Source organism: Microcaecilia unicolor, chromosome 9 (genome assembly GCF_901765095.1).
Source record: "Microcaecilia unicolor chromosome 9, aMicUni1.1, whole genome shotgun sequence".
In the NCBI taxonomy this organism is placed as follows: domain Eukaryota; kingdom Metazoa; phylum Chordata; class Amphibia; order Gymnophiona; family Siphonopidae; genus Microcaecilia; species Microcaecilia unicolor.
In genome coordinates, this window is record NC_044039.1 from 69,391,369 (window position 1) to 69,403,979 (window position 12,611).

Here is a 12,611-nt window from a genome sequence, read left to right on the forward strand (position 1 = left end):
ATTTTGTACATCTGCAATGTTGTACGTATGAGAGACAGTCTTACCTTCCCATCTGCATGCAGGGTCACACCGACTAATCTGTGCCACGGTGGCAGGGTCACATATGGCCAGGATATCCCTCTCCAAATCAGTGGGGCAAATGATACTGGTGGGCCCTTCACGCCATCGTTGAGCCTCCTTTTTGCATGCTTTGGCTCAAAGATCTCTCCACTTTTTTTAGGTCCTTCACCTCATGATTTTGGTGTAGATTCCATGCCACAGTGCAAGTTTTTGGTTTTCACTTACTTGGACACCAGCAGGACACTCTAATGGTGCCTCACTTCCCTGACAAGTATCCTGAGCTTGCCTGATACAAAATGGCATTTCCTGAACCATGCTCCACGTCTCTCAGCCATAGTTCAGAAGTATAATACAGCTGGGTGCCCAAAAGCCTATTTTATAATGTGGCACTCAATTCCCCTCAATAAGTCCACACACACAAAAGTTTGACACACAATTTTGCAATGACTTGAATGATTGTCAGGTGCATTGAGTTGAGAGTCACATTCTTCAACAGGATGTACTATTATCCATTCCATTGCTTCAAACAGTGTTATGTATTAGGCCAAGAACATGTCAGTATGAAGCAACAGGTGAGCTGTCACAGTTATCAATTTAAGTGTGGAGGTCAGCTTCAGCTGTCTGTGGCTTCACAGAACCACTTGGCTATTATTGTTTAATCATATTAATCACTCCCAACATGTGTCCTACTGACCACAACCACAGTATTCTGTCTCAGTTGACCTACCAGATTGAAAGAGGTGTGGGTCTTAATTAGCAGTCCCTGCAGTGTGTGTGTTTATCCTGCATCCTTGGTGAATTTTAGTTTTCTTCCTGATTATCTGATGGTACAACCTTTCCTTTAGTAGACAGGATGAAAGTGTACAAAGACTGTACAGAGGTGGGAGGAAGATTATCTGCAGTTACCCTCTGTATCCTAGCAAGTCCATCCTGGTAACATCTGAGAGATGTATTTGCACTATAGCATGGTGAAACAGGTTGTTCATGGGGGTATATATCCAGATGTTAGTGTAGTATACAACCTATTCACCCCTATTCACAGATAGCAGTCACCTTAGTCACCACTGTGGGATTAACAAATGTGGTCTGTGCTGGTTTGCAGTGTACATCCCAGAGTTGTGTGGTATAACATTTTCCACCAGGAATTAGGCACTGATATGTGTGCCACCTGTGCTATGCAATGCTATGAGTCCCTTTATATATCTGGATGACTAAAGCTACCATCTTGCAGTGCATTGCTCATTCCCACCAAGTACTTGGACATTTGTGAACCCTTCTGCTAGCAGTGTGTCCTCCATTCAGTGGATGTGGGGACATCTGTATGTGCTCTTAGGGAATGGCAATGACAAACCGCTCCTCCAGGACTCTGATCCTCCAGTGTCACATGTGGATCCCACACAGTTCCTTTCAGACATTTGCATTCTGGCATAGGCTGCCACAGAGAGCAGACTATTTCAATTATTATAGCCCTAGTGGTTGGATGGGCTGTAGATCTGGGCAAGGAAGATGGGCAGAGGATTAGGGGTCAGGCTAGAATAGGGTCTGCATTCCTTGGTTAGGAGGCAAGCTCGTTGTTAGTGGAGATTTGTGTAGGATACAGTCAGTGGTGTGCTGGAGCCGGCTCACAAGAACTGGTTGTTAAAGTTTTTGATATCTTGCAAGCTGGTTGTGGGAGTGTGAGATGGCTTGCCTCTCCCCCCCCCCCCCCCCCCCGAGCTGCAGGGTCACAGACTCCCAGCACCGACTCACCTGCCCGCCCTTAGCTCCCCAATAGCCCTCCTTTCCTTCCTGCTGCCGCCCTGCGTTTAAATATTTTATTTTACCTCAAATCGCGGCAGCGGCACTGAAAGCAGCAGGATCGGCTCACCTCCAGCTTTCCCTTTCCTCTCAGTGTCTCGCATTCTTCTGATGTATTTCTTGTTTTTGCAAGGGCAGGACACTGAGAGGGAAGGGAAGGTTGGAGGCGAACTGAGCCTGCTGCTTTCAGTGCTGCCACTGCGACTTGAGGTAAATAAAATATTAACCGCAGGGCAGTGGCAGGAAGGAAAGAAGGGCTATCGGGGAGCTGAGGGCGGGCAGAGGAGCCAGCGCTGGGGTTAGAACTGGAACTGAAATGGGGGGGGGCAGGTGGAGGCTGGGGTGAGTCACTGCGCATAGATGGGAGGGGAGGATAGGGGGCAAAGGAGAATCGCTGGACATGGATGGGAGGGGAGAGAGGAGAAATCGCTGGACATGGATGGTTAGGGGAGGGCAGAGGAGAATCGCTGGACATGGATGGGAGAAGAGGGCAGGGGAGAGAAGAGAATCACTGGACATGGATGGGAGGGGAGGATAGGGGCAGAGGAGAATCGCTGGACATGGATGGGAGGGGAGGGCAGAGGAGAATCACTGGACATGGATGGGAGGGGAGGACAGGGGAGAGAGGAGAGTTGCTGGACATAGATGGATGGAGGGGAGGGCAGGAGAAATGCTGAACCTGGATAGAGGAGAGAGAAGACAGAAAGGAGATGCACATGGATGGAGGGGAGGGGAGAGAGGAGAAATGCTGGAAATGGATGGAGTGGAGGGAAGGGAAGAGAGGAGAAATGTTGGAGGGGAGGAAAGACAGAGGAAGGAGATGCACATGGATGGAGGGGAAGGGAGAGAGGAAAAATGCTGGACCTGGATGGAGGGGAGGGAGAGAAGACAGAAGAAGTAGAAAGGCTGGACATGAATGGAGGGGAGGGAAGACAAAGAAGATACACACGGATTTAGGGGAGAGAGGAGAAATTCTGGACATGGATGCGGGGGGGGGGCAGACAGAGGAAGGAGATACATATGGATGGAGGGGAGGGAAGAAAGAGGATGTCTTGGGAGGCCGCCCTTGTAAGTCTCGGCAGCCATTTTAAAGAAGATGCGGCAGGAGGAGGGTCAGAGCTGGCAGCAGGCAGGAAAGACTGGGGATCTTTCCTGCCCCAAAGAATCCACTTGACCACCAGGGACGCTGCCTTCAGGTATGTGCTGGGAGTGGGACTCTTCGGCTCTGGGGATCAGGGAGAAGGTCTGTAACAGGTAAGTGAGGAGGGGTGGGGAGGATACTGTAAAAAAAAAAAAAAAAAAAGTTACATTCTTAAAAATGCTGCCATCTTGTTCATAGGGATGTACACAGAGGAAGTATAATAAGGGAATAACTTTTCATAGGTAGAGTAGTAATTTGTTATAAATCGTAATCAGTGTGTCATTTGGAGGGGCTGGTTATAGGGACACCTAACCCTGTTATTGGTGCAGATATTTTTTTTTCTCCTGGTAAAGGTCTTCTAAAACAGACATCATGTTATGGGAATCAGGTGCTCAACGTTCAGAGTTTCTATCTATTTACTTATTTATGGCATTTTATCCCACATGAATTAGAGCCTGGGAGCATTTAAAAAAATTTCCCGGAGAGAAGCCCTCTCCCCGGGTATAGCCAGCTCTGCAATTTGGCAGGGGGGCGCAGAGGTGGACAGGGGAGAGAGTCTGTTGTTAAAAATTTACCAGCACACCACTGGATACAGTCCATAATTATATGTTGACATCAGCTCTCTAAGCAACATGACATTCAATATTTAATTTCCATCTGCACTTCCCAGGTCTTCCAGACCTATGATGGCTTGACAAGGACACCATGCTACAAGTGATCACTAAGGGTGACTGAAGCTGAGATGCAACCTAGTGGCCACGCCATGGTCCGATCACTACAAAGCAAACCTCTCACTCCGCTGGAAAACAAAAAAGGCACAACAAAAACAAGAGCAAAAAATCTATACTACGAGAGGTAAAATAGACCCACCAACATTCTGGCAGCAATTCTATACCGACGAATGGACAACACCAATAGACTCGCCACAATTTCTCCAAGAATGAGACAACAGATGCAGAACAATACTAGACAACATAGCACCACTTCAAACCTGAACCTCACATAGAAAAAACTCAATACCATGGTTTAATGAAGAATTGAAAGAACTAAAAACACAGGTCAGAAGATTAGAACGAGCATGGAGCAAGAAAAAAGACGAACACACACTCAAAGACTGGAAACAGCTACAAAGAAAATACAAATACACTATCAGACAACTAAAAAAACATACTACAAAACAATAATAGGACCAAACTACAAGAATACTCACAAACTCTTCTCACTCGTAAACAAACTCCTAAATACTACACTGGTTATCTCTAACAACATCGACACCCCATCCGCAACCAATCTTGCGAACTAATTCAACTAAAAAATTATAAAGCTTCGACTCATGATACCTACCAACATCTCTGAGTACACAAGCATCCTTGAATGTCTAGATCCAGAACCTGGGGAATACCCAGCAGATCGATCATGGACCAACTTTGACACGATATTGTCAGATGAAATCTCACAATGGCTCGGAAAATACGCCAAGTCACAATGCAAATTAGACATTTGCCCCAATAGCCTAATAAGATCCGTCCCCAAACAATTCAAAAAAGACCTCATGAATCATGTAAACCACAGGCTTCAAAATGGTCTCTTCCCCATGGAGAAAGGAAACATCTTACTTACTCCGCTGCCAAAAGATGCTAAGAAAAGCACAATGGACCTAACCAATTATTGCCCAGTAGCATCTATTCCGCTCATAACCAAACTCATGGACGGCATAGTGGCGAAACAACTCACTGAATACTTAAATAAACACTCAATTCTGCATGAGTCTCAATCAGGATTTCGGTCAAATCACAGCACCGAAACTGTATTAGTATCCGCAATGAACTCATTCAAACAAGCAATTGCAACTGGTAACAACATACTCCTCCTACAATTCAACATGTCCACCGCCTTCGACGTGGTCAATCATGGAATACTATTACACATACTAGAATACTTCGGAGTAGGAGGTACAGTTCTCAAATGGTTCAAAGGATTCCTGACCACAAGATCATACCAAGTAACAACGAACGCGGACATATCACCCCCATGGATACCTGAATGTGGAGTTCCCCAAGGATCCCCCCTCTCACCAACTCTCTTCAACCTAATGATGATACCTCTAGCCAAACTTCTAGCCAATCAAAACCTCAACCCCTACATATACGCAGACGATGTCACGATTTACATCCCGTTCAAACATGATCTAAACGAAATCACCAACAAGATCAACCAAAGCCTCCAAATCATGCACTCCTGGGCGGATGCATTCCAGCTAAAACTTACCGCAGAAAAAACACAATGTCTTGTACTCACCTCACAACACAACAAAAACAACTATTCCACCATAACCACACCATACTGTTTTCTCCCCGTCACACAAAATCTGAAAATTCTTGGAGTTACCATTGATCGAAACCTCACACTCGACGCTCACGTGAAGAACATGACAAAAAAGATGTTCTATTCCATGTGGAAACTAAAAAGAGTAAAACCTTTCTTCCCGAGATATATCTTCCGCACCTTGGTACAGTCAATGGTAATAAGTCATCTGGATTACTGCAACGCACTGTACGCTGGCTGCAAAGAACAGACTATCAAAAAACTCCAAACAGCCCAGAATACCGCCACCAGACTCATATTTGGAAAAACTAAATATGAAAGTGCAAAACCCCTAGGAGAGAAACTTCACTGGCTCTCACTCAAGGAACGCATTGCGTTCAAGATCTGCACGATTGTACACAAAATCATTCACGCAGACGCCTCAATCTACATGGTAACCCTCGTGGACCTGCCTCCCAGAAATGCCATAAGATCATCCCACAAATTTCTCAATCTGCACTTCCCCAGCTATAAAGGACTAAAATACAAGCTGATACATGCCACTACCTTCTCTTACATGAGCACGCAGTTGTGGAATGAATTACCTACAGCCCTGAAAACTATTGACGAAATAACTAACTTCCGCAAATCTTTGAAGACACATCTCTTCAACAAGGCCTACAAAGAGAACCCATAGCATACAAAACTACCTCACCAACCAACCCAGTTATTAAATTCCACCTTCTATACTATCCTGCTTAACACCTTCCTTCTCTCTTCCCTTATTTAATCTTTTTACATTATTAATTGTATCTGATATCCTGGAATGACTATGTCATAACAAAACTCTGGAAGCCACATTGAGCCTGCAAATAGGTGGGAAAATGTGGGATACAAAAGCAATAAATAAATATATAAAACCTAACTATGCACTGGCTAGGGTGGCATGTTAGTGTGCTATGCACTCACACGCATGTCTTACAGGAGGTGTGTTATTTTACTGTTGTTATGAGGATGATACTTATACAGTCAGTACATAATGCTGATCAGGGGATTGTAAATGTATGTGAGATCTTAAAACATTATCATGTTGTTTAGCAAGGACCCCCTTATTCTATGACAGAATGATTGATCTTCAGCAGTATCAATGCCAAAATTTCCAGTATGACTGGGATCGCAAAATAACTAACTTCTCACCCAATACTTCAGCAGTGCTACTCAATGGTTACCACTTATCCCATCAAGAATTAAGCACTATCATCTTCACTGGTCTTTTAAATATAATTTCTTCTCTTTTATTGGAGGAGTGTGGTAGCCGTGTTAGTCCACTCTTAAGATTATCAATAGAAATCAAACGACGAAGAAGGGCAACCTTCAAAAGCTAATCAAGAAATGTATTAAGTTATGTCCAATAAAAAACGTATCATCTTATTTTCTTTTCCATGTTTTATTTTGTTTGATTTCTATTGATTCTCTTTTATTAAAATAGATTCTTACTTTTTTGGCTCAGAGGTAATTCATCCAACATGAATCATGTTTCGCAACTTTGCTTTATTAAGGATATACCCCCTGGAAAAAACAAAAATTACATTTAAAGCTATCTTAACTAATACTCTTAAATACTAAAAAAATAGGAACCCCAAACCTTTAAGGACTCCTTTACCTGTTCCAAAGCCTGATTCATCTTGCCGACTCAAACTTCACAGTCAGGTGGCGCTGGTATCTAGTTCCCAAATATTTAAACTATCAGCTGATTACCATCCACCAATCACAGAAGACTACCAGAGTAATGATCCCAACTCTATCTCTGCATTTAGTCCCTTAGGAATTACTGATCGTAGTAAAAACATCCACTGTTGCTCTTTATAATTTAATGTTTTTTCTAAATGATCACCCTCCCACCCTTGACATACCTGATCTTTTACTTGCCATTTAATGTCTTGTATGGTATGCTGTTTTTCTAACCAATGTGGAACCAATGTTGCTTGAAGATTACCTGTATTAATCCTAGATTTACGTTCATTTAATCTCAGATGCACCTGTCTACTGCTACGCCCTACATACACTAACTTACAAGGACATTCAATTAAATAAAGTACATTAAAACTATTGCATGTAGTGATAGTATGTGCTTTTATTGTTCCTCCCAATTGTGTTTCAGTCCAGGAAGATCTAGTGGTAGCTAGACTACACCACTGGCAATGACCACATGTTAAATGATTTTGTGTTGAATGCAGTAATGGACCATCCTGATATCTCTGTTGACAAAAGTTCACCAGTGGTTCGTCCCCACTTGTAAGCAATAACAGAAATATTTTCAAATGTAGGGTACAGCTGTAAGACATGCCAGTGAGTACGCATGATTGACTTGCTTTCTCAGAAAAAGGCTTGCTCATTATCATGTGGGGATGATGAGGTGGTAATTTATATTTTAGTCTGTATTATAGCAGATTTATGTGGTTGAGGTTACTGTATATTGTTCAGTACAGGCGTATATCATATAAGAATTCTACATTGGCGTAGCTTTATAATACTCTTCCCTTTATACAAGAGTGTATTTATTAAAGGGAAGAGTATTATCTATTGTTGGGCATATATGCACACTGGCACAATGTAAAATATATACAGGGCCTATGTGTAACAACAGCTGCCCAATGAGGTGATGCAGGTGTGAGGGTAATGCTCAGCTGGAAACCTCATAAGGAATATCACCAGCCAACATGTACCTCACTCACATACCTGACAGAGAATTAGGTGAAATTAGGATAGTTTCAGGTTTTCCCAGGTTTAGCAGTCACACCATAATGCATCTATTCAGGAATATACAGCTTTTCTTTTTGCCCTCATCATACCCCTCCCAGGAATGTTGTGTGTCTTATTTCTTCCATCACACATGTACCTCCATACAGTAGAGATGGATATGCTAGTGAGTATACCTGTGAGCGGGGTTCATGTTAGAGAAGCGTAAGTGAAAGTCTATGTGTTTAAGCAGGTTGAGACACATTATCCATGCTTGTTGTCCTGTTACTATAGTTCTGGGATGTCCTGAATATCTAAGGAGGATTGAGCCTCCTTGGCCTCTTTAAGTAAAAGTCCCCACAGAAACGCACCTTTGGTGGTGCCTCTTTGGCATACACTCTCACTATCAGAGGTCCTCAGGAAAATGTCACAGTTCAGCATAGGCCTTTGCCTACAGGGGCATGTCATGAAGGATTATTTCATGTTGTGGTAGAGCTAACAGGGAGGTAAAGGAATCACAATGGGGCTGGCTGCCAGAAAAGAGGGCAGCACAGGGGCTATGTTGGTGCACTCCTTGGATGCTGCCACCCTAGTGGGGCCTCCTGTTCAAACAAACACTTCAAGTTGCCCATGGATATTGTCAGTGTGCACCCACTTTTCATTGGCTCATTACTACTACTACTACTACTACTACTACTATTTAGCATTTCTATCTGCCTTCCTCTGCAGCTCATCTCTGGCCCCCTCCAGACAGTCTGACTTCTTTTTCTTAAGAATATGGGCCCTCTTCAGCAAATCTTCAATCTGTCTTTCCACACTTGCCTTTCACTCAGTTGACCTTCTTGTCCCACTGTGTATACAAGGTTCAAGTTTATTTTCATTTGATAGGCAGGTTACAATTAAAAAATAACATAATACAAACCAAAAAAAGAATGCCAACCAATTAGAAAGGAAAGAAGCAGAAGAAGAGAGAGAAAAAAATAACAAAACAAAACACAAACAAAGGCCTGCTGTGTCACCAGAGCCCCAGACCCCAGGATACCACACTACTGTCACCATCGTCTGCGAAAAGAAGAAAACACTACTCAAAAAATTAGAGGACAGCCTCCTGGAAGAAGTGTGATTTAAGCATCCTCTTAAAGGCCAGTAAAACGTTTTCCAACCTGAGAGAGGTCGGCAGCTGATTCCAAAGCCGAGGATCCATTACACTAAACATGGAAGTCCACTGTGAAATCAAGGAGACCTGAAGGAAAGAAGGCAATACCAACTGGCACAAATGAGCTGACTGAAGAGCTCTAGAGGGAACATAGGAAACCAATTGACAGGCCAAAAATGACAGGAGGCCAGTCTAGCATCAAGACAGGAGCATCAATGACAGGAGGCCAGTCTAGCATCAAGACCTTGAAAGAAACACCAAACCTCATCTGCAACCAATTTACCACATCTGCCCCTGGTCCACCTAATCTCGCCTACACATAGTGGCTACTAGGTCTTTCTCTACTCCTCCCTGAGGTATTCATGAGTATTTAGTGCATACTTGTCCTTATGTTATTGGTTTCCAAACCTGTCCTGGGGGCTCCCCAGAAATTCAGGTTTTCAGGATATTAACAATGAATATTTATGAGAGAGATTAAAATGCAGTGGGGGGCAGTGCATGAAGATCTTTCTCATGAATATTCATTGTGGATATCCTGAAAACCTGACAGTCTGGGAGCCCGCCTGGCAGGTTTGGGAACCATTGCCTTATAGTTTGGGCCCCATTTGGTCTCCCACCATATCTTTTCCATCCTGCCCTATGGCTATCATCTGTCATATGCTCTGTTACTATATTAGGTATGTGTTTTCCATTTGAAAAAGTGGCTCCCATATTGCTGTCTACTGATATCTTATGGGACACTCAGACCACAGACACCTAATCAAAGTGATGCATCCTAAATCCTTGCACTCACACTTTGGCCACATGTATTGAATGAGTGCATATGTACATCTGGTAGGATTGCTGAGATGGGATGTGTCATTCTAGGATGTGACACGCTCACATGAAGCCTGTACACAGTTTCTAACATCTTCCCCTCTCCCTTTTCAAAACTCAGGACAAATTATAATAAGTTGCTAGACCTGTATTTATGACCCATCTGCTATAGCATACAGTACTGTGTGATATAAGGTTTAATGTCCAGTACAGATCTGACATCTCTCTTTCCCTTCTAGCTCCCATCTGGAACCTTCCTCTCTATTGTATTCTTCTGATTGCATTTACCTCTCAATGCACCTCTACCTGGCCATTGAACTTCTGGTGCACCTTCTCCCAGGAATGCCTCAACTTCATATAATCCTTCCTGTAGCCAGGCTCTTAACAATTCCTTCATTCTAGGAACTATGTGCCTGGCCATCAGGAGAGTGGAAGCCATATTTTGTGTGCTTTGTCTCTATGCTGGTGATGTCATCACAAAGAGCATACACATGTGAGTGTGTATGCAACCTGACACTTTTGAGCATGCCACTTGAGCCCAACATCCGCACCTATTCTATAAAGGGGGCACTTGCCTGAAAGCACTTTACAGAATTTTGGCTCACTTTTGGATGCACTGAATTGCATGCATCCCCATCAAATTGGGGCAGTTTATACACAATGAAGCTGACATTCAGACTGCGGAAGATATGTAAGCTGCCTCCCACAGCTGGCAGTCAGGCCAGATATTCAATGTCAGGCCATTTCCAGTGACCAGCACTGAATATCCAGGTGTTGTTTGGCCGGTTTCAACTTAACCGGTCAAGCTGATAGTCAATGATGGCTGGTTAAGTTGAAACCAGCCAAAGATAGGCCTGCCATTTCGGCAGCCTAATATGGCCACCAAATATGGCTGGTGATGCACTGAATATCAGCAGATAGCTGGATATATTAGGTACAATATAACCGGCTATTCACTGAATATCGCAGGATAGCTGGTTACGTACCATTTAACTGGTCAGGAGCTGTTCCTGACTGGTTAAATGGTTTTAAATATCGGCTGGAATGTGTTTTTCCAACCAACAATTAAATAAGCTCTGGAGGGAGGTAGGCAAATACGAAATCCAGAGTTTTCGTAGTTCCCCTAAATTGATCAATCGCCAATATGCTTATTTGTGGGCTTCCTGTCTAAACAGGTTGGGTTAGGAGGGGGGAGGGGGAATTTAGGTTATGAGGGTGCAAGGGGTTGGATGTTGTGGATGGACATGCATGATTGGTGAGGTGGTCTATGTGTGATTGGATGAAAGGGGTAAAATGAAAACTCAATACAGAAGGATTAGGGGCTCCTTATTACAACGGACAACATATTGCACAAGTTTATGTACGGGTTTACTTAGTTATTGCAGCTGTGTATACTTGTTTGATGAATTAGCTGCTGTATTACATACCTTTCTCTGTTATGTACAACAATTTTGTATTGAGAATAAAACAAATAAAGAAAAAAAATAAGCTCTGGAGTTTGTTGCCGGAAGGTGTGGTCAAGAGAGTTAGCATAATAGGATTTAAAAAGATCCACCACCCTAGTGGCCTAGTGGTTAGGGTGGTGGACTTTGGTCCTGAGGAACTGAGTTCAATTCCCACTTCAGGCACAGGCAGCTCCTTGTGACTCTGGGCAAGTCGCTTAACCCTCCACTGCCCCAGGTACAAATAAGTACCTGTATATAATATGTAAGCCGCATTGAGCCTACCATGAGTGGGAAAGCGCAGGGTAGAAATGTAACAACAAAAAAAAAATAAACAGTTATAAAGTCATGAAGGCTTAGAAAGCCTACACTTCTCTATGAAAAAAAAGGAACAATATAATCCTTGAGATCCTGCCAGCTATTGGTAACCTGAATTGGTCACTGTCAGAGTCAGAATACTTGATCTGTCCAGTACAATATGTTATTATGTACCTAACTCTATCCTAAAGAAGTTAGCCTTTCTAATATTTTCTGTGAAGCTCAGAGAATATTTGTCAAGGCAAGTAAATTTGTTTTGAGCTGTATTATTTTACCACCCTATTTTACCATTAAAAGCTATTTTCTGCTGAACAGCCAAAGCCTATATTTTGTGTGGACTTTGTTCAGATGTTTGCTGGTTAGATTTCTTGGATTCGGCCCCACAAAATTAGGGCCCTCAAAGTTAGCTTTCATCCACCATTCAGAAATGGTTCTAAGAAGCACTGAGTACACAGTGGCCCCAGAAAGTCCCTTCCAACCCCAGGTTCAGCAAGAAAAGAGCCATCAAGTTAAAATTCAGCAAAATATTTCACACAGCAATAAACTAAGTACACAATGAAAAATTGTATGTTGACTGTGAATGATATTTTTCTCTCTCAGCTTCACCTGACCTAAGGCAACCTTACCTTCTTCCTTATTGATGCCTATATTTGATGTGTCAGCTGTTTCTTGGCCCTTTACACAGCATGTTCTGAAGACCTGGCCACACTGGTATCCTAGGAGAAGGTTTTGCTCACAACTCTGTCCCTGTAGTCGAGCACGTTTTCCCAACAAGCAACAGTTGCAGCATTTCTGTCAAGACAAAGTTCACAATCAATTGGACATTTAAAAAATTACT

At 43.0% G+C, this 12,611-nt stretch overlaps 1 protein-coding gene across 5 annotated transcripts in view; it reads right to left on the reverse strand.

Moving 5' to 3' along the window:
* Positions 1-12,611, reverse strand: part of FBLN1 (fibulin 1) — a 1,130,965-nt gene that overhangs the window by 922,537 nt on the left and 195,817 nt on the right. For all 5 annotated transcript variants that reach the window (XR_003943425.1, XR_003943426.1, XR_003943427.1 and 2 more), the window contains exon 4: positions 12,400-12,565. Coding sequence is in view for 1 of the 5 variants with exons in the window: in XM_030215291.1 (XP_030071151.1) it covers positions 12,400-12,565 (166 nt within the window). In the remaining 4 variants the exon portion in view is untranslated. The remainder of the gene's footprint in view (positions 1-12,399; positions 12,566-12,611) is intronic.